This window comes from Monodon monoceros, unplaced genomic scaffold (genome assembly GCF_005190385.1).
Source record: "Monodon monoceros isolate NGI ecotype Baffin Bay Population unplaced genomic scaffold, NGI_Narwhal_1 Super_Scaffold_18, whole genome shotgun sequence".
Lineage (NCBI taxonomy): Eukaryota > Metazoa > Chordata > Mammalia > Artiodactyla > Monodontidae > Monodon > Monodon monoceros.
The window spans coordinates 168811580-168832472 of record NW_021703774.1 but is presented as its reverse complement, the minus strand read 5'-3'; the positions used below and the strand labels follow the sequence as shown (position 1 = coordinate 168832472).

At 58.0% G+C, this 20893-nt stretch overlaps 1 protein-coding gene across 3 annotated transcripts; it reads right to left on the bottom strand.

Moving 5' to 3' along the window:
• Nucleotides 1-287: 287 nt before the first annotated feature.
• On the bottom strand, nucleotides 288-19871 carry FAM131C (family with sequence similarity 131 member C). Of its 3 annotated transcripts, none has more exons than XM_029227301.1 (7): nucleotides 19749-19871; nucleotides 6333-6448; nucleotides 5414-5449; nucleotides 5047-5140; nucleotides 2356-2538; nucleotides 1978-2088; nucleotides 288-1142 (listed from the first exon to the last, which is right to left on the bottom strand). In XM_029227301.1, exons 1-7 carry the CDS (start codon nucleotides 19768-19770, stop codon nucleotides 877-879), a joined length of 828 nt encoding a protein of 275 aa, XP_029083134.1. In that variant the 5' UTR covers nucleotides 19771-19871; the 3' UTR covers nucleotides 288-876. The 3 variants fall into 3 exon arrangements, with proteins under 3 accessions (XP_029083134.1, XP_029083137.1, XP_029083136.1); XM_029227304.1 differs by lacking the exon at nucleotides 19749-19871 and adding an exon at nucleotides 5685-5767 and having other exon boundaries at nucleotides 6333-6358; XM_029227303.1 differs by lacking the exon at nucleotides 19749-19871 and having other exon boundaries at nucleotides 5414-5767; nucleotides 6333-6403.
• Nucleotides 19872-20893: the final 1022 nt, after the last annotated feature.

The window sequence follows — 20893 nt, the reverse complement described above, 5'->3', positions numbered from 1 at the left end:
ATGGGTAAGCACGACCCTGTGGCCCAGTTTCCCTCACTCCAGCAGCCTCAGCCTCCTCCTTGGCTGAGCCAGGGTTGACACAGCGGGGTCCCCACGTGTGGTTCCTTGGAGAGTCCACAGGGCCTTAAGCATCCTCCACGGGGACCCGCCTGGCTGCTGGCAGCAGGTTGACCAGCTGTCTGTGTATTTTGGGGGTAGGGGCCCTCTCCAAAGTCCTTCTAGAGCTCCCCCCACCAGGGCCTGAGGACATGCCGTCCCCAGCAGAGACCAGGCCAAGTTCCTCCAGGGTGAATCCACCACTTTAATGTCTTCAGAAAACCTTCAGGGAGATGGGAGGGGGGAGCAGGGCACCAGGGAGCAGATCCAGAGAGTGACGGACAGACAGACACTCCAGAGACAGAATCCTCGTGAAGAGCACTAAGGAACAGATGTTAGGTACCCCAAGAGGCTACCCCGCCTCTGGTGGGGGGCAGGAGCACAGAGGGGAGGGGCAAGGAACCGAGCCCTGGGGTCGAGGCGGGTCTCCCAGGCCCCTCCGCGGTTGTCTGCCTGGGAACCTGGCTGTTGGCCCCTCTGGGCGGCCTGCCTGCTGTCTGCTGAGAGGCCTTGAGCTCGCTGATGGCAGTAACTGCAGGGGAAGGTGCCTGCCTGAGCCAAGTAAAGAGGGAGAAGGGGATTACGGCTCCCACTGCGGGGGGCAGGTCCACAGAGGCACGGAATGGTCCCCAAGGAATGCTGGCCCCCATCCCTGCCGCACCCACCCCGTGCCTGCCCTGAGGGGTCAAGAGATGCCCAGCCAGACCCTGGTGTCCTGATACACCTGGGCTGCCCACCAGGCAAGGTCACGGCGTGAGCAGGCTCCGGCCCCCGCCTCAGTTATAGAACACCTCGTCCTCCTCCGAGAGGGAGCCACTGTCCACCGACGGGAGGGAGCCCTGCAGGCGGGCCCCCCCCCTCGGGCCCCGGGGCCCCCAGTAGCCGCTGCCAGCGCTGCTGTTCGGGGCTGGGGGGCTGCGGGCCAGAGGCTCTGGTGGGGGGCTCATCAGATGAGGGCCATCCATCGGGGGAGGAGAAGGCCAGAAGACTGTCATCCTGCGAGGGGACGCTCAGAAGACTGTCTTGAAGGTAGATGCTCTCCAGGTCTGGAAAAGCAGCAGGGGTGTGGGGGTGAGGAAAGGAGCTCAGAAGAGCCGGCTCTGCACCTTCTCCGGGAGTGTGAGGCAGGGAGGGGGGCAGAAGACCTGCCTCCAAATCTGGCTTTGTCACTGCCAAGCTGTGTGACCTTGGTCACGTCACTGAACCTCTCTGAGCCCCAGTTTCTCCCTGGGGGCGGGTGACAGGGTGGTGGTGGCAGTGGCAGTGAGCAGAATAGTCAAGAGCAGGCTCTGGAGCCAGAGCCCTCAAATCCCTCTGCGCTCTGAGAAGTGGGACAACCAGCGCTCTTCCCAGGCCTCCACTCCCTTCCCTGCCTTGTCGCAGGGAGGAGCAGATGAGATAGTGGGTGCAGGCGCCACCTAGGACCCACGCTCCCTGAAGCCCTCGGTAGTAACCTGGGGTCCTAGAAAGGTGGTTGGGCTGTGCTTGGTGTTAAGGCTCAGATCCTGGCTCTGATGCCTGTAGCTGTGTAATCTGAGGTGAGTGTCTTGATGCCTCCGTTTCCCTCATTTGTAAAATGAAGATAACAGCACCTACTTCCTAGAGCTGTCATAAGAACAAAGTGAAATAACACATGTAAAGCACTTAGCACAGTGAGCACTTAATTCATGTTATCTATCTGTCTATCACCTATCTTTCTCTCCTTTATGCTCGTGGCACTCCTTGGGCAATGGGCAGGGCAAGGATCACCAGCCCCATTTTTCAGATGAAGAAAAACTAAGGCTGAGGGACAGAGGGGCTTGTCTGAGGTCACAGGGCAGAGCGGGCATGCAGCCCCAGCTCTGCCACACCCAGCCCGCCCTGGCGCCCGCCGGGCTGTACCCTGTAGCTGGATGACGTCCTGGGGGCTGTTCTCTGGGGGCAGCTCCTCGTCGTCCAGCGAGGACCAGGCACTCAGTGTGGCCTCCGTGATGGCAAACTGCTCGGCAACCCCTGTAGGGGACGGACCCGGCTCAGCAGGGGCACGGGCAGAGGGTGTGTGGGGCATCCGGTGCCAGGTCAGGCTGGCACCAGACATTGCCTCTTGGGGCTGCCCATCCATGCCCGGGCATGCTGATCAGCGTGTGCCCACCAATGCCCCGTCCACCCCATGGCATTATTCTTGCCTGCCCAGACGATGCCCAGGTGGTGACCCTGGGTCCCCTAAGGACTACAGCCCCAGCCAGTCCCCGTCCCCAAGCTCCCCCTCCGCCCTCTGACCTGCGGCAAAGCGGGCCTCACGCAGCTCATCTGGGAGGCAGCAGTAATGCTCGTCCTCGGCTGTGGACAACTCCCAGCCTGAGTGCTGGGCACTCCAGCCCTTCCACTCGATGAGGTGGGCCACGCGACCACGTGCCATGGCCGTGGGCTTTGTGATGTGGTCCTTGATGCTCTGCACCACTCCTGGGGCAATTGAGGGCAGCTGAGTGATGGCTCTGACCCAAGGCCCAGCTCAGGGCCCCACCCCCAATACCCCAGGCCCTCCAGTACCTCAGGGCAATCCAATGGCCTGTACCGCACATCCATTCAGCGCCCCGTCCTCTCCCAGTGCCCTGCGTCCGCAAAACCCACACCCACAGAGCCTGTACCTGTCCAGTTCCTCCCGCCAGGACAATGCCTTGTGCCCGCTGCCCGCCTGCCCCATGTCCTCCCACAGCCTGAGGCCCTCTCACGTAGATGCTCCCCACACATCTGCAGGCCCCACGGCCCCCGCCGTGTCCTGCTTCCAAGCAATGCTCCTGCCCACCTGGTGCTTCTTCTCCAGACCTGTCGCACCCTTCATTCCCTCTGTGACCAAGCTTAGACCCTTCTGCTCAAGGAGATTCACTCAAGGATCCATTCAAGATCCACCCAGCCCTCCCTGTATCCATTAGTTAACAAGTTCCGAGAGAGCAGCCCCTAGGCCTAGGACACTGCCCGCTCTGCTGAGGGTGGGACCTGTAGCAGGCAGGGAAGGCTTCCTGGAAGAGGTAGACTGGAGTCCAGCTTGGAAGGCAGCTTGAGTTGGATAAACAGAGGCAAGACTGGAGGCTATTCCAGAGATGAGAAGAGGATGAAGGCATAGAAGAGTCTGGCATGGTTCCAGGACGACTGGGGACAAGACATGGGGCAACACGAGGAGCAGGGAGGCAGGAGAGGCTGGGAAGCCCAACAGGGGCCAGACCGGGGGCTCAGCGAGCCAGACTGAGGGCGCCACTGTTCTGCTTAGAGCAATGGGGAGCCACAGCAGGGTAATGAGCAAGAGAGTGACAAGCCAGACCTGTCGTTTAGGAAGAACATTAGGGGCCATTTAGAAGAGGATTAGGGGCCAAGGGTGGAGAGAGGGGGACATTAGGGGCCATTGAAGGGATCCAGCAAGAGACAGGACAGGGCTGGGCAGATGGGGAGGAGGGCCTGGAGGGGTTCTTGTGAGTAGACCGGTCACATGTGGAAGATGATAGAAGGTTGTCAAGAATGATTCGGCATCTCCTTTAACCCAGGCTGAGAACTCAGATCTGGGAGTCACTGTTCCCAGAAGCCATGACGTGAGAAGCAGCAATATTTAAGAAAGAAAGGCATCCGTGAAGGAAACTGAGACATAAAACTCTGGGGAAATGGGAAAGGTGGAGGTGGAAAGAAGGGGAAGACCCCCACACACACAGGTTGGGGAGTGCTGGCAACCAGAGAAGGTTTCTGGAGGCGGTGGTTCAGTGGCCCCCCGAGGCGCAGGTGAGGTGGAGGGAAGGGGTTTCAGGTGGAGGGAACGACAGGGGCAAATGTGCGGGGGCAGCAAGGGCCCTCTGGGGAGCTGTGAGGGATGTAAAGAAATGGGAGCCTGAGGATCAAGGAGCAAAGCTGCGAGCAGAGGCTGGCTGGCTGAGAAGAGCCGGTGCTGTGGTCAACACGGGGCAGATGCCGTGCTGGTCCGGCGTGCCCACCCCCTGCCACTGCAGGTGCTGCTGCCGGCTCACACCTGTGCCCTTCTTGGGAGCCTTGCCCTTAGCTGATGGGAGCTGCCTCACCCAGAGGTGCTCGGAAGGTGGCAGCCAGTGATGGACCGATGGAGGAGTGATATGAAACCAGCCACCCTGGGACTTCCCTGGTGGCGCAGTGGTTAAGAATCCGCCTGCCAATGCAGGGAACATGGGTTCGAGCCCTGGTCCGGGAAGATCCCACATGCCGCGGAGCAACTAAGCCCGCGAGCCACAACTACTGAGCCCACGTGCCACGACTGCTGAAGCCCGCGCGCCTAGAGCCCGCGCTCCACAAAGAAGAGTGGCCCCCACTCATGCAACTAGAGAAAGCCCGTGCACAGCAGTGAAGACCCAACACAGCCAAAACAAACAAACAAACAAACAAATACATTTATAAAAACAAAACCCAGCCACCTCGCCTCAAAGTGCCATGAATTCTATGGTGCAAGTCATGCTCCTGTGCTCCCCATGGGATCAGGCTGAGAAAGACAAGACTTCCGCAGCTACACCTCTGCTGAGCTCCCTCCCCTGCCCTGTCCTGCTGCCCTTGCTCCCTACAGGCTTCCTCCGAGAATAACCTCTCAGGAAATCACTAGCACAATTCCCCTCTTGGGCTCTGCTTCTAGGGAATCTGACCCAAGTTGGCACGAGGGCAGGTTTCATGTGCTGCAGAGAAGCAGGGAGATCACCGCTGGCAGACACCTGGAAAATTGGGGCCATCCCCTCAGAACTTGTGGAGAACCCAACAATTTAACCCATGGCGGGGTCGGGGGTGGGGTGGGGGTGGGCAGGAGCCCTAAGTCCTGCAGAGCTCAGCACGGAACCTGGCATTTAGAAAATGCTGAATCCAGCAGGGCCGCAGTCCTTCCAGCTGCAATTCAGCTTTGACCTTCCCACCGCCAGTGCCTGGGGGTTGCTGTGCGAACTTCCAGGACAGGAGAGGGCAGCTGGAGCTTACCCACGAGGGACGAGGTGGCCAGGGCTGCCACGTTGTAGTTGCTGGAGCAGGATCTGGAGTCGGACAGGTAGCCGTTGGTGGTATGGAAGCACCTCTGGAGAAACAGGGCGGGGTGGGGGGTAGTGGTGAGCAGGGTGGGGCAGACCTGCAAGATGATTTCCCCCCACCCCTCCCATCCCCATTACGCACCCTCCCCACATCCTTTGGCCATCTTGCCAGCCCCCCACAGGACCATCCCCAGCCCTGTTTCCATCAGGCCCCTCCCCCAGGGCTGGCAGCCCTGTGTGCCCAGGCTGGGCCCAGCAGAGGGAGGGGCAATGGTGTCAGCTGGGGCTGGCTAGACTGGGGGATGGGCAAGTGCACTGACCTGCCAAGGATCCCAACAGAAATCCATCTGTTTGTCCTAAAACAAGAGGAGAAAGAGGAACAGGCAGGGTCTGGCCCACTGTGCCAGCAGATGGCGCGAATCCTGGAGCCCTGGCTGGTGGTGTGGGTCAGCCTTCTGGTCGCCCCTGAGGTCGGGGTCTGCCTATTCATGGGTCATGCCCTGGTGTCCCCTGGCATGCAGAGAGAGGAGCGGGGGGGGGTGCAATGATGGCTCTGCCAGGAGACGCAGTGGGTTAGGGGATAGATCAGACCTGGGCTGGCCTTTGACTCTGCCACTTCCACCTGGGTATCCTTGGACTAGTGACTTAACATCTCAGAACATCAGCTTCGTCCTCTGTAAAATGGTAACAATGCCATTTATCTCACAGGTTGTGCTGAAGCGTAAATGACATAACGTAGGCAAAGTGACTAGCACGACGCTTAGCATGTGGTATATGCTCAAAAAACAAAAGAAAAGGGTAATTATATCAACTGGTAGGTTCAAGCCACAACCTCTGGGGCAAAGATGGAAATTATGCACGGGATTTGAGGCCCTAGCAAGATCGTCCTGATCTACCTGGACTGAGAATTCCATTCCTTTACTCTCCAGGTGGAGTGCAGGCTGCTAAGGAGTCTGTGGGCTGGTAACAGAACATCTAATCTGCAAGGCTGAGTTGATTTGGGTGGGAAGCCCTTCAGCGTGGGACTCTCTTTTCTAAATAGGTCTGGTCCAGTCCCTGATGCCCAGCCCAATTCAGACCTTCATCCAGCTAAATACCAACCCTGAGGGGTAGTGGCCAAGTTCGGCAGGGACAGAGGAGGCTGAAATGGTTTCTGCTCCCTGTGGGGAGCCGTAGGGCACAGCCCAGGAACCAGGGCATACGTGGGGGTGAAGGTGGGGACGAAGCGTGACCAGTTACCTTGCCAATGACATGGTCTGGAGCCACGATGGGTGGGCGGCTGGAGGGCAAGTCTGGGCTCAGAGGGGCCGTGCCCTGGGGCATGGGGCAGTCCTTGTGGGTACTTGTGAGCAAATCTGGAAAAAAGAAAGACAAGGAACTTAGAAAAGCCCAGAGCTCTCTTGCTCACGAAGCTTGTTCAAGCCAGTCCTGAGAGATGGGCGTTACTATATTATTACATCATTTCGTAGAAAACAGACTCAAGCTCACAGCAGGTGAGGAGTCCAGCCAGATTCCCTCAGTGGGGGTTACTTGCCCACCTGCTTGTTACTCCATTTGCACTGATTCTAGTACCCACACTCCAGCAATTTTTTGACCTCATGGAGACCTCCAATCCACTTATTCTACCTTCCACTGACTCCTCACGTCCTCACTTCCCTCCTGGCCCAGCTAAGACTTACTGGCACATCCTACAAGCTCTCCTTTGCAGACACCTTTGACTCTCTTAACCCTGTTTAGTCTAACCCTCTGCCTGCTTCGTGCCTGGACCCTTCGAGCTGCACGTCGCTGGGGAAAGTCACGGGCGTCATGTTAAACCGGCACCTGCCGGCCTCACACAGCCCGCTACCCAAGGATCCTTCTAGGTTTCTCTGATTCCTGCTCGTTTGCGTCCTGCGAGGTTGACTACCTCATCCTCTTTCCTTCTTGAACTCCTGACACTGACACCCCTGCTGCTCCCCGGACCTTGCTGCTGGCTTCTCTCCAGCCCTCAATGCAACCCAGGAGCCGTCAGAAGGCATCACCCCACTCTCTCCACCTCAAATCATTGCCCTGCCCGCATGCCACATAGTCTGCTTTCCCTCTTGTGACAAAGGAATAACTGTCCCCCTTCGGTCCAAGACCAGTCCCTCCCCCCCCCACCCGGGGTCTGGGCTCCGCCTCTGCCCTCCGTCCAGGGCGGGCTTCTGCGCTTTCTCATGTTGCCTGTGTTCCCTCCCCACCAAGTCAGCCCATCAGCTTGGCACTGGCTGCAATGTCTCTCGGCCCAGGGACTCTTGCCAGCATCCCCTCTCCTCTCTTCTGCCTCATGGAGTCCCCTCACCTCTGGGCCAGCCCCCAGCCCCGCCTCTTCCCCCCTTTAAAGACCTACTCCCAGCCCCTGCTTCCCTCTACTCCGTGCTCACTCCTCTGTCCCCTTCGTGGCCAGACTTGTGTCCGACCTCTACTTCCCATCTTTTCCCATTTTCTCCTCCACCTGTCCCAACCAGCCTTTCATGAGACAGCCCTTGGCAAGTGGCCAGAATCCTGCACGGGGGGGGGGGGGGGGCAAGTTCAGCGGCCCCATCTTCGGTGGCCACCCAGGAGGCACAAGGGTGTCGCCCATCCCTCCTTCCCTCTCCAGCCACACCCTTCTCCCGCTTCCCTCCCGCCTCCATGGCACTCTTCTTCATCCTCCCTCACTGCTCATCCCCTGAGCCCGCCCCACCGCTCCATCCTGGGCCCCTTGCCTCCCTTTTCTCTCTCCCAAGAGATCTCACCCATATGTAGCTGACACCCACATTTACACCTCCAGCCCCGACTCTTTGCTTGAGCTCTTGAATGAGTTTCCAGCTCCCTACGTGGATGCCCAACAGGCATCTCAAGCAAACTCCGGGCAAAACGGAACTTGCAAACCTGAGTCCATCTTCCTTTACTTCCCCAATTTTAGAAAATGATGCAATGGTCCGCCCAGCTGTACCAGCAAAAAAATCCAGGAGCTTTCTGGGTGTCCTGCTTTCCCCACCTCTCCCCACCAACCCCATCCAATCAACCAGCAAGTCCCACTGGCTCTCTCTCAGAGCTCCATTCCAGATTTATCCTTCTCCATACCCACCGCTGTTCCCCTGGTGGGACCCATCACCTTCTCTCACCAACAGTCACCTGCTTCCCCTCCTGGCCCTGCCATCCACTCTCTACCCAGCAGCACAGGGACATCACATTCCAGGTCAGACTATCTTCACCTGCCCTGGCTTCCTTGCATCGCACTTTAGGAGACTGTCTTCACCTGCCTTGGCTTCCTTGCATCGCACTTTAGGAGAAGAGCCAGCCCCTCACCTCGGCCTTCAGGGCCGTACACCTCAGCTCGCCCACTCCTGACCTCAGTCCTCTGCCCGCCCCCTCGCTCACTGTTTCGGCCACTCTGGCCTCCTTGCTGCTCCTCAAATGGCCAAGCTTGTTCTTTGGCCTTGCTGTCCCCTCCCCTGTGCCTGGAACACTCTCTCCCCAGATCTTCCTGAACCTCATCATCCAGGACTCAGCTCAAGAGAGCCCTTCCCTGGCCACGCTGTTCAATGTGGCCCTCCCTGTCCCCATGCCGGCCACCAGTCATCACCCTCTGATATTTCTGTTTACTTAAGAGTCCGACCGCTCTCCCTACAACGAACGTGAGCACCTTGAGCACGGAGACCATGGCAGCCCTGCTCAGCGCTCTGCGTCCCGAGCGTAGAACCCCGCCTGCACTTAGTAGGTGCTCTGTAAACATCAGTGGGGATGATTTCCACCTTTATTACAGCATTTAGCACAGGATGGCTGGTAAAATTATTTATGTGTGTGGTGGGGGCAGGGCAGGGATCGGCCTGCCCCTGATGCATCCCTAGGGCCTACCACAATGTAGGTTCACAGTCGTTGCTGAGGGAATGAACACCTTGACCTGAGCAGCTGGAATTGCTGGACTGAATCCTTGTGCCAAATTGAAGAGGACTCCTCCACCCCCCCAGGATGACAGAGAACACCATTATCATTCATTTGATTAATGCATTTAGTTACTCTTCCATTCACTGAAAAGTATTAGCTGAGCACCTACTATGCGCCTCGCGCTGTTCTGAGTACTGGGGACACAATGGTGAAGAAGACAGAGATGGTTTCTGCCCTCATGGAGCTGATGTTCTAGTGAGGGAGAGAGACTATTAACCGAAAACTCACAAATGAGTAAGACCTATTAGGAAACAATAATAGCTATGAAGAAAAAAATGACAGCGTAAGTAGGAGAGGCTGGAGAGGGCTTCTCAGAGCTGAGGCCTGAGTATCAGGAAAAGCCCAGTTATGTCAAGATCTGGGGGATGATCGTTCATTCATTCATTCATGCATCCATCCATCCATCCATGCAGCCATTCATTCCTTCACCCGCTGAGCACCCATCTACTGGATGTCTACACTGTGCAAGCACCTGGAGACGAGGTAGGATTAACTCCATCCCTGCCCTCGGGGAGCTCACAGTTTGATGCAGGAACACCGCCCCCACAGAGCCCCTCATTCAAACACAAGGCTGAGCCAGGGGAACAGCAGTACCAGGGGACCGCTCTGCTTTCTACATTCTTCTTTCTCAGTGTGATGGCAGAGTCCTCACCTTGACCTAGAGAGGAAGGAATCTGTGGCTCAACTTGGCAGGTGAGGAAACTGAGGCACAGATGGGGAAGCCACTAGCCCCAGGCACACAGTCAGTCGCCGGCAATCAGGACCTGAGTCCTGTGGGTCTGACGCCGAGGTTCACTCTCTTCCAAAGCACAAAAAGAGTTTTGATGAGTTCGGGGTGGGGATTGGGGGCTGCGCAGGAGAGCTGATGGCAGGAGCTGGCCAGGAGGTAGGCGGTCCAGGAGAGCTGGGGATGGTGGTGCGGGAAGACCGTGGGGACGGCACGGGTGGGCGGGGCTTGCACGAAGCCATGGGGTCTGGAAGGAGTCTGCCAGGAGCAGCAGCAGCGTCTGGGCTGCCACAGGGAGGGGGACCCTCTGCAGGACACTGGTCGCAGCCTGCAGCCTATCCAGCCCTGGGCACTGGCTCCCACCACCCCTTTCTGGCTTGGGCCAGCGCGGGCAGAGGCGGAGGAGCTGACGGAATGGAAGCCGACAGGGCTTCCTGGAGGAAGCTGAGGCCAGGGAGGGTCTGAGGCTGGAGATGAGAGACGTCAGGCAACCCCAGAGACGGGGCTGGGGGCGCCACTGGTGGATGGAGGAGAGTGGGCTGAACTGGAGACTCGGGGCAACAGGGAGGGAAGAACTGGGTGGCAGGGGATGGTGTGGCTGCTGCACCCAATCCCCCAGATCCCGGTGGATCTGTTTCTCCCGTTTTTGTGCACCCACAGTCCCCTCCCCACGTACTTTGCTTCCAACAGGCAGCACCTGAGGCTCTTTCTAGGCGGGCTGCCCGCGGGCAACTAGGCTGAAACTGAGAAGTGATGCTGCTCCCACCGGAGCAGCCCTTAGCCCATGACTGGAGGGGCAGGACCCCAGCTCCTCTGTTTTGGGTGGGAAAACACTGAGCTTCACTTACATCCCAGAGTTCCCTGTGGGATTAGGCGGAAACCACCTCCCGCAGGACGACAGACACCCTTTCCTGGCTGCATCTCCTCTGCCTCACTCTCTCCACTCCTGTACTGGTTTCCTCTGTAAGATTTCCTTCACATTCCAGCTGTACCCCCATCCCCGTTTCAGGGTCTGCTCCTGAGGAACTGCTCCTAAGACAGCTGGGTGAGGCTTTGGTGCCAGATTGCCCGGTTCAAATCCTGGGTCTGCCCTTTATTACCGTGGGACCTTGAACAAGTGACTTTGCCTCTCCAAGCCTCTATTTCCACATCTGTAAAATGGGCAGCTGAGGGGGACTGCTCCTGTTCCTCAGGAATTGTCTACCAGGATCCAAACTGAGAACCAAGACGCTTTGAGGGCCCCGCTTTTGAATAAAGTCGCTGTCGGGGGTGGAGGCGGGATGGGGGTAGCAGACGCTCTCTTCAAAGTGGCTGAAACCGGCTCTGCTACCCCAGCCATCAACCCCCTTCTGACTCTGACTACCTATTTCTCCCCACGGGGGCTCCCAGAGACTCACCTGCAGAAATCTGGGAAGCCTGCAAAGGGGAATATTGTGTTGTCAAGGGTCAAGTAGACACTGAGGAAGGGGCCAGGTTTGAGCCTTGCTCCGCCCAAGGCTCCATTTTTGCTCCATTCTTGAGCAGTCCCCTAAGAGGGCTGCTTGAAGGCAAGAGGACCCCAGCCCCAAGAGGCTGCAGGGTGGATCACTTTAGGGGGAAAAGGGAATTCGGCAGGGAATGCAAGAGGTCAAATCAGGTCAGATCTCCCACGACATGGGCTCTATAGTGGGGAGCCCCTCCCGCCGCCACCATGGCTCCCCAGAGAATTCACACGTGCTAACCCGAGAGACCCTGGCCCCCCTCCCACCTCATGTCCCTCCTCTCCTCCTCTCACTCCAACACACTCCTGCCTCAGGGCCTTTGCACTGCCCGTTTGTTCCTTTTCTCCATCTGGGACTCTCCTGCCACCTACAGGTTCACTCCCTCCCTCCGTTCATGTCTCTGCTCAAATGTTACAACCTCAGCGAGGCCTCCCCCAACCATCTTATTTAATATGACACCCGACTCTTTCTATCCCCTCACCCTGTTTTACACCCATCACTCCACAATGTGTGTGTCTGTTTCCTTGTTCATGGTTTCTCACTGGAACATGAGCTCTGTGAGGACTGGGACCTGGTGTTATTTGCAACATAGTCCCAGCACCTGCCTAGGGCCTGGCACATAGTAGGTGCTCATTAAACATTTGTTGTAAGAATGAAGGAATGAATATTTGCTTGCCTACAACACAGAGGCTTCATCGCTGAGCCAGTGGTAGCCAAGGGAGACCACTAGAGCTCCAGATAAATACAAATGTCTAGGCCATTTTTTCTCAAGTTCCTCATGCCAGACCCCACCATGTCAGAGAAGAAAGGGACCCAGAGAGGGAGGCCTGCAGAGTAAAGAGCAGCCAGCCATGGCTGACGGGGAGAAGGAGAGGGTCAGACGGGATGCGAGATGAAAGTTGTCATCCAAACTGGGTGGACTGGACTTAGTGTCCGGAAGAGGCAAGAGAGTTCTGGAATCTGCCCGAAGGCTGTTACGGGCAGGCAGGTCAGGGAGGTTCAAGTGAGACTGTCTGGAGAGGGGACCGGAGAAAAGGAAAGTGGAGCCAGTTTAAGCCCCCACCCGCTGAATCCACAGCTCAGTGACTCGGGTGCTAAGAGCAGCGAGGGCAGCGTGGGATCATGGGGGCTAAGCCGTGCACCCCATAGTGTCCAATACATCTTGCTCTTTATGCCCAGTCCTGGCTGTGTGACCCTGACAGAGTCCTGCCCCCCTCCGGGCATCAGAGTTTCCATGTGTACAAAGGCAACGTTCCAGGTCCCTCAAAGGTGGTGTTCAAACCAGGGGCGCATCCTTTAGTGGGTCAAGCAAGCAATTTACTAGGTCATATTTTAAAAGAATGAAGTAGAATTGAGTAGAATAGAAAATATCAGAACCCACTGCAGAGACAGGCTAAGTCTTATTTCATGAAGCCTCTGTTTAAATTGCACAGACACACATGTGTGCACCTGTGTGTGTACTGGATTACAATGCAAAATAATTTATTCTTATGGGTCCAGTCAAAAAAGTTTGAAAGTCGCACTCTTAAGGTGCCAGCATGCACAAGCTGGGGCCTCCAAGGTGGAGACAGGGTGATGCTGGCTACAGACTACCCCTGGGAACTCTGAAGGGTGAGGGAATATCTCCAGGTCCCTGCCCATCGCCCGAAGCTGTTTTAAAACTCTGCAACCACAGGCCGGGGAGCAAGGGGAGCTGGCAGGTGATGTCCAAGGCCTGGAGGGACGTGACTTGAACAAAGTTATCTGTCGACGTGGTGGCGGACGTGGGCTCCTGGCTCCCAGCCCCCTCCCCAGCTTTCCTGCCCCGCATCTCAGCTGGGGTGCAGGCGCCTCTGCCAAAGCTGCCTTCTCCCCTGAGGACTTTGGCCCCGTGATGTCACAGGCTGGTTGCTATGGAGACGTCAGGTAATGAACCAGCCCAGGGTGAAATCACAGGCTGCTTTTCGCCCAGCTGGGACCGGCAGCCACGTCACCACCGGCAACTGGAAAAACACAGCTTTCATGTGGGGTGGGGGCTGCGGGATAGCCTGAGGAGACCCCTAGCCTCTGCTCCTGTGGGCACTTTCCTCTCCCAAGGGAGCTGTGGGGATACCCCCCCTTTCCCAGTCCACACCCTACTCCCCCGAACTCAAGGTCTGAGGCTCCTTCTCAGACTGCCCCCCTCCCCCACCTGCCCTGGCCACAGAAGTGACGGGCCTCTGGTTGCCACGGCAGCCTGGACGGGGCCACCCTGATCCTTCAAAGAGAGGGGTGTCATCTAGATGTCCCCTCCATCCCTCTGCCTTCAACCGGAGCTTCTCTGCGAACCAAGGGTGCTTCCTGCCTTCCCATGCCAGCTCCTCAACCTGCTAGAGTCCAGCCACCCGAGCAGATCCTCCTGATGTTTCACCTAAACCCCTCTGGCTGCAAACACTCCCACACTGGTTTTCTCTGCTCGTTCCTTGGGTGCGTCTGCAACATTACCACCCAGATTCTTCTCACCTCCTTCCCAGTCGTCCAGCCCCTTGAGCTGTTCCTTGGTGCCTATGTCCCAGCCCACTTGTCATCGTGGCTGCCACCTCCCCCAAAGTGTCTCCCAGGGCTCCACACCCCAGGAGGACGTAGTGGTTCCAGGCTTCACCTTGCTTCTTCTCAGCAGCCCAGAGAGGGTAGACCTCCTCTTGAAAGCACACAGTAAACTGAGCAGCAGCCGAAGCCCCTCGTGATGACCCTCCCTGGACAGTCACGGGCCTCCCCGCTAAGCTTCTTGGGACCCCTGCGGCCAAGTGCAAGATGCGGTCCTCCAGCCATCCGCGCCCTAGGTGTGTGCTGCGCAGCTGTGACATGCCAGGTTCCTGCCTTGCACCGAAGGCAGCACAGCGGGCAAGGCCTTCCTTGCACAGTCCCTGCCTGGGTTTAAATCCCGGCTTTTCACTGTCAGCTCCAGGGCTATGGGCCTGTGATGCGGCCCCTGGGGGCCTCAGGGTTCTCATCTGTGAAATGAGAATACTGGCGGGTGGCCGTGAGGATGAAGCACTCCATAAACGACAGCGGCTCTGTCCCCCCTCTCCTCCCAGACCTCACATCCTCTTTCTGGACCTGGGACAGATCTCAGGCACCACTCCTCTGGTCCTTCCCCAGGGCTGGAACTTGCCCTGGGGGACTCTGCAGAGGGAGGCCACCAAGGGTGAGTCCTTGTGAGTCACTGCCATGGCTGCAGTCCGTCCCTCTGAACTTGGCAGTGGCCTGGCCTTTAGGAGACAAAGTGCCCCCCGCCCCCCAGGACACTGATTTACAGGTCACGAGGTCCACGTCCACGGCAGTAGCTCCATAAGTGAGTTGATACAACTCAGAGCTGCCCAAAGGGGTCCCTTTCCATGTTCTCTTCAGGACTTTCCACACATCCTAGCTCCTTTTTACTCCCTCTGCCATCCTGTGGCCCAACTTCTTTGAACACCCTGATCTAGCCTCACCTCCTCCAGGCAGCCTGCCTAGATTGTCTTCAGGTGTATTAGGCTATTACCTTACCAGCAGCCCTAGTGGGCAAAGTCTGGCATGCAGTGATTTGCTTGCACTGTTTATTGAACACCTACTATGTGTCAGGTACTATCCTAGGCCTTTCGATCCATTATCTCTGATTCAATCTTAATAACAACCCAGTAAAGTAGGTACCGTTATGCTCATTTTACATATGGGGAAACTGAGGCTCAGAGAGGTTAAATCACCTCTGTAAGGTCACCTACTAGTAAGTGGCAGAAATGAGGTTCAAACCTAGGCCAGTCTGAAACGCCAAAGCCTGTGCTCCAACCATTGACCAGCGCTGATCTCCTGAGAGGGTCCTCAGGCTGTTTTTCCACGTGTGTCTCCTGCCTCCCCCACTAGACAACTCCAAGGGCAAGGTTGTGTCTCCCTCCTCAGACTGTGAGCTTCTAAATGGCAAGGCCGGTGGGGGCGGGGGATGAATTGGGAGATTGGGATTGACATATATACACTATTGATGCTATGTATAAAATAGATAACTAATGAGAACATACTGTATAGACAGGGAACTCTACTCAATGCTCTGTGGTGACCTAAATGGGAAGGAAATCCAAAACAGAGGGGATATATGTATACGTGTAGCTGATTCACTTTGCTGTACAACAGAAACTAACACAACAGTGTAAAGCAACTATACTCAAATAAAAATTTTTTTAAAAAGGGGGGGAAAAGGCCCCATCTACCCCTTCCTCAGTCTCTCCACCATGCCCAGGGGGACTCTGCTCACAGGCTCTGCTAGGGCCAAGGTGAGACGGGCCTTGGGGGGCTGGGAATGGAGGGGTCACAGTCACTGGGCCTGAGTACTGGGGGTGGTTCTGGTCGGCTCCTTTAGAGCTTGTGCCTCCTCCCAGACATAATCAGATGCCTGGCCTTCCAGAAGGAACTCCTCGGTCTCCAGTTTCTGCTCTCACCACCCGCCAGTGCCAGTGCCCGGTGCACTAGACCCAGGTGGGAGGTGCGCGGGGGGGGGGGGGGGGGGGGGGGGCAAGAGGCTGATGGGTTGGCCTGGAGGAGTGGACTGGGGCGGAAAGGGACAGGCAGAGAGGCTCCGGAGCCAGGGGCATGGGATGGGCACTGAGAGACCCAGAGCTGGGGGGTAGACAGAGACTGCTCTGTACAGATTGTCACCATCGGTGGTAGCAAAGCCCAAACCGAATGCTAACACTGGAGTTATTCCAGAGGGCTGAATTTCTTGAGCACTGGCCACACGCTCGGTACCTCCCTCCATGTGGGGACATGAGAAAGCAAAGGGCAGGTGTTCCGTGCTCAGGCTCTGGGATCACACAGTCCTGGATTCAAATCCTGCCTCTCCGTGTTCTGGCTGTGTGACCTCAGGTAAGACCCTTCCCATCTCTGAGCCCTACACCCCCCTCCAGGGCTGAATGGGGACTAACGAGGTCAGGGGAGTGATGCCTCAGGCAGCGCAGGACAAGCACCCAACAAATGGTGGCTTCAAAATAGACAATGAACACAAAATAGCCTCCAGAAACAGCGTTTGTTGCCTTAATCTGGTCCCAATCACTTTCCCCCATGGTCTCAGCACCTCAAATGCTTGTTTCTTTTCCCATGAGGCAGGACGGTGCTCGAGGCCTCTGTAGCTTGCCCTTTCCCAGCCAAGAGAGGGTCTGGATTAGCTGTCTACACAGAAGGGTAATAATAAAAATTAAAGTGACAGCTAACACAGTATTTACTACATGCCAGGTACTGGTCTGAGTGCTTTACGTGAATTAAGTCATTTAATCCCCTCCTAGTAACTCTAAGATGTCAATACCAGTATTATTCCCATTTTACAGACGAGAACACTGAGATACATATACAAGGTTAAGTAACTTGCTGAGGTCACAAAGCTAGTGGATGGCGGAGCAGGGATGCGAACCCAGGCTAGCTGGCTCCAGAGTCCGCACTCTTTTTTTAAAAAAATTAATTAATTTACTTTTGGCTGCGTTGGGTCTTTGTTGCTGCATGTGGGCTTTCTCTAGTTGCGGCGAGTGGGGGCTACTCTTCGTTGTGGTGCATGGGCTCTAGGCGTGCAGGATTCAGTAGTTGTGGTGCATGGGCTTAGTTGCTCCGTCACACGTGGGATCTTCCCGGACCAGGGCTCAACCCGTGTCCCCTGCATTGGCAGGCGGATTCTTAACCACTGTGCCACCAGGGAAGTCCCAGAGTCTGCACTCTTAGCCTCCCAGGCCTGGCTCGCAGAAGCTAACTGCTGCCCAGTGCTGGGATGGGGTGGCTCTCCCAGGTGTGGCTTGCACCTGGGGTTTGGCTGGGGTGGCCCCAGTTGCACGTGGGCTCTGGACTTGGTATGGGCGTCAGCAGGAGGTCAGCAATTCCTGGCCTGGCTGCAGGTTGAGCCCTTGACACAGGGAAGTGCTTCAAGTAACAGGGCTGTTGTTAGCAACTGGTGCAGGTGTGGAGACTCAGAGGCTCGTGGGGACTCCAGCTGGCAGCTGGAGAGGAGTAGGACGGCCCGGCCCTGGGTCTGAGGGCTGGCTGTGTGGTGCAGAGGACAAGGGCCCAGGCTCCAGAGTCAGCGTGACTGGGTTCAAGTCCTGCTTCTGCTCTTTCTTTCTTTCCTTCTCCCTTTCTCTCTCCCTTCCTTTGTTCTTTCAAAATATTTATTTATTTTCGGCTGCATCGGGTCTTAGTTGCCGCACTTAGTTGCGGCACGCGGGATCTTTCACTGTGGCACGCGGGATCTTTCACTGTGGCACGCGGGCTTCTCTCTAGTTGTGGCGTGAGGGCTTAGTTGCCCCGCAGCATGTGGGATCTTACTTCCCTGACCAGGGATCGAACCCATGTCCCCTGCATTGGAAGGCGGATTCTTAACCACCGGACCACCAGGGAAGCCCTGCTCTTTCTTAGCTATGCAGCCTCGGGCTCTGCTCAGTTTCCCTGCTTGTAAAAATGGGGACTGTGATAGTATAAGACCCCAAGTTAGCTAGTTGCGCCTTGAATGTTCCCACCGGTACTTGGTAAGCCGTAAGCACTCTGGGAGCATTAGTGATCACTAGAGGGGTGGGTGGCCTCCACTTAGTGGTTTGGTCACCCAGAACCCGGAGTACTGGGACCATGGCTGTCCTCTGCTGAAGTGGTCTCACACCTTCTTTACGAGCATCCAACTCGCCTGTGTGCGTGTTGAGACTGGAAGTAGGCCGACCCCTCAGGACGGGGACAAGGTCAGAATACACAACGAGGAGCCCAAGCCACTGAAGGAAGGGTGGAGAAGACCCATCTCAGGCCAGTGTGACCTCAGACAGGCAGGGCAGAGGGTTCCAGCACCAGGTATGGGGTAGCAGCCAGAGGACCTGGGTCCCAGCCCCAATCCTGACACCACCTGGCAGCCTGACCTTGGTCTGCAGGTCACAGGCAAGTCCACCTGGGGCTGGGCCTCCAGCACCTGGCACTGGATGGCCAAGTGATGGGGGAGGGACACAGTCAACAAGGAAACACCAGATCCCCAACACCTGGAGCCTGCCCAGAGCCTTCAAGGTTTCTGGAGACACACTGAGAGCCTGTGGGCTCTGAAGAACACGAAATACTCTTCACTCTTAATACTACCTTCCCCTCTGGCCAGGCTGTAGGCCTCAGAGCACATGCTGTGCTGGGCTCACCGCCTCTGGGTGCCCAGCATGTACACAGTGCCTGGCACACAGTAGGTGTCATGCTAACATCAGCTTAATGAATAAATAAGTGAATGAACCTCACACAGCCTAAGCCCCACCCATGATCCCAGCCCTGACACCCTCCTGAGACACCCTAAGCCACTTACCTGAATGTCCCACAGGGACTTGTGGGCAGAGCCCCATAGAGGCCAGAGGATGGGGGGAGGGGTTTGTGCTCCTTCCCCAACATCTCCCAGGACAAGGTCCCCTCCAGAACCTGCCCAGCCCCTCCCCAAGGCCTGGTCATCCCTCCACACCTGAGTAAGCTACTGGGGGTGATGGGTGAGGTGGCAGCCCCCCAAGGCCATGGTTGGAGTCAGTGGATTTGGCTTCAGCCTGCAGAGCTGGAGCCAAGGCCTCAGTCACCCCCTCACCTCACCCCCCCCGACTGGTCCCACTGTGGGGTGAAGTTACCAGGGTGGGAGAATGACCCAGCCAGCCTCTTCTACAATGTTGCTCAACAGCCTGTCGGAAAACTGATGGTGGGGAGGGTTCCAAAGACCCATCTGCCCATCCCCCCTGCTCTGTGTATAAGTCCCTGCCACCCCCAAACCTCCCCCCACCCAGGGCAGCTCTCTCAGGCTCCCTCGGGACCACCTTGGGGAGAGCCATGGAGCTCAGGCACAGAAGGAGAGCGGGATAGTGCCCAGTCAAAGGCCCAGGGGTTACTGGGAACATCAGCTGTCTCTGTCCCTTCCTGTCCCCTGACCGAGGATGGGGGTGGGGCTGAGGAGTTAGGGATGAGGGTGGGGGAAGGGGAACCTCCTTTATAACCTGTTCATCTCCATTAACCCCTTGCTGCCAATGGGGTTCAGGGACTCTGAAGACAGGGGCATGGGGTAAGGGGACAGAGTGGGGACACTGAACTACTAAGGCCTGTGTCTTGGGGGGTGTGGGAAGGAGGGTCTGCTTGCTCTCCTGGTGCCCCGCAGTGACCCCAGAGAAGCCAGGAGCAAGTAGAAGCCTCCGTCCCTTCCGAGGCACACGGCAGGGGGTGTGTGGCTGGCTGCTGGAAAGGAAGCGACCCTGCTTCTGCCGCCTGGTGCGGTGCGGGTCTAAGCGGGGCTGGGGATGCGGTGACCTCCCCACGCTCTCTCTCCGCGCTGCTACCCCCCCCACAACGCCCTGTCCCCCTCGGGGCACCGTGTCCCCTGGGGCTCGGCGGGGGTGGGGTGCGGCCGGCCGGGAAGGGCGGGTCGTCCCCCCTACCCCCACCGAGGTTCTTTGGAGCGGCCGAGGGGACGTGCGCGCGTCCCCGGCGCGGGGCCCCGGGCGCCCGATCTCCTTCCCTTACGGTCCGCGGCCCCCTCACCTCGCGACACGCAGGAGCCCATCACGGGGCCGCGGGGCCGGGCCGCTGCGCCTTGGGTGCGCCGGGCCGCCGGGCGCTCATGTCTCCTCGGGCTCGGGGCTCACGCGCGGCGCTGGCGCAGCGGAAGCGCGGACGAGCGGAGAAGGGGCCGGGGCTCCTCTCGCCTCAGCCGCCGCTCCCGCCGGGTCGTCCCCGCCAACGCCGCCAACGCCGCAGCGCCCGGCTCGCCTCGCGCCGCCGCCTCGCGAGCCGCGCCCGCCCCTGCCAGACGCGGGCAGCACGGCGGGCGGGGCGGCCCCGGGGAGCGCTCGTCCGGAGCCCCGAGCCCCGAGCGCGGAGCCCGCGAGGCCGCTCCGCCCCCAGCGCGCCCGCAGCCCGCAGACCTGTTGCAGCAGCCCGGCCGGGGGGTGGCGGCGGGGTAAAGCAGGAGCCCGGCGGGGGGGCGGGGGGAGGGGAAGAGGAGCCAGAGGGGGATCTTCTGGCCCTCCCGCCTCCCGCACCACTAGGCGACAGGGGCTGAAGGTCAGGGAAGAGGGTGGTGGGGGCGGGGAGATTCCGGCATTTGGGGCACAACCTGGCCGAGCGCAGTAACAACAATTCCATTGTACCCATTTTGCAGGGGAAGAAACAGGCTCACGGAGGTCGGATGCCTCGCCTGAGGTCCCTTAGCTGTGAGGGACATCGACTTTTGACCATCAGCTTGTCACTGGGGTGACGGCGGCCCAGGCTGGGGATACAGAGGGTGGGGATGGTGTACCAGTGTCCTCACTGACGGATGAGAGTCAGACTTCACTCCACGGGGTCAGGCGGGTGAGAGGCCTGGGCTGCCTCAGCCCTGCGCCTGCCGTCCGATGGGGCCACAGTGGCCCCTCTGATCACTCACACTCTCTCACGTACCAACTCACGAACACATGTGTGTACGCACTTGCACGTGCACATCCACACACTAACAGCCACACACACTCATATTTACACACAGACGCCCCGCTCCACCCCCCAGCTCCACAGCAAACCTTCCCCTGCACGCTGCTCTTCAGCATCTGAGCGCTCACTTTCACATCCTTCTGTCTCACTCCATCTTTACGGCTACCTGCGCACCAGGCAGGGCAGGTGTCACTGTTTCCCTTTTACAAGGGAAGAAGCCA

Coding starts and splice junctions, on each gene's coding strand:
- FAM131C (XM_029227301.1), bottom strand. CDS start 19,770: ATGGGCTCCTGCGTGTCGCGAG. Junction 6,449..19,748: donor GGGCTCCTGCGTGTCGCGAG/GTGAGGGGGCCG, acceptor TCTTTTTTCCAG/ATTTGCTCACAAGTACCCAC. Junction 5,141..5,413: donor TCTGTTGGGATCCTTGGCAG/GTCAGTGCACTT, acceptor CTGTTTCTCCAG/AGGTGCTTCCATACCACCAA.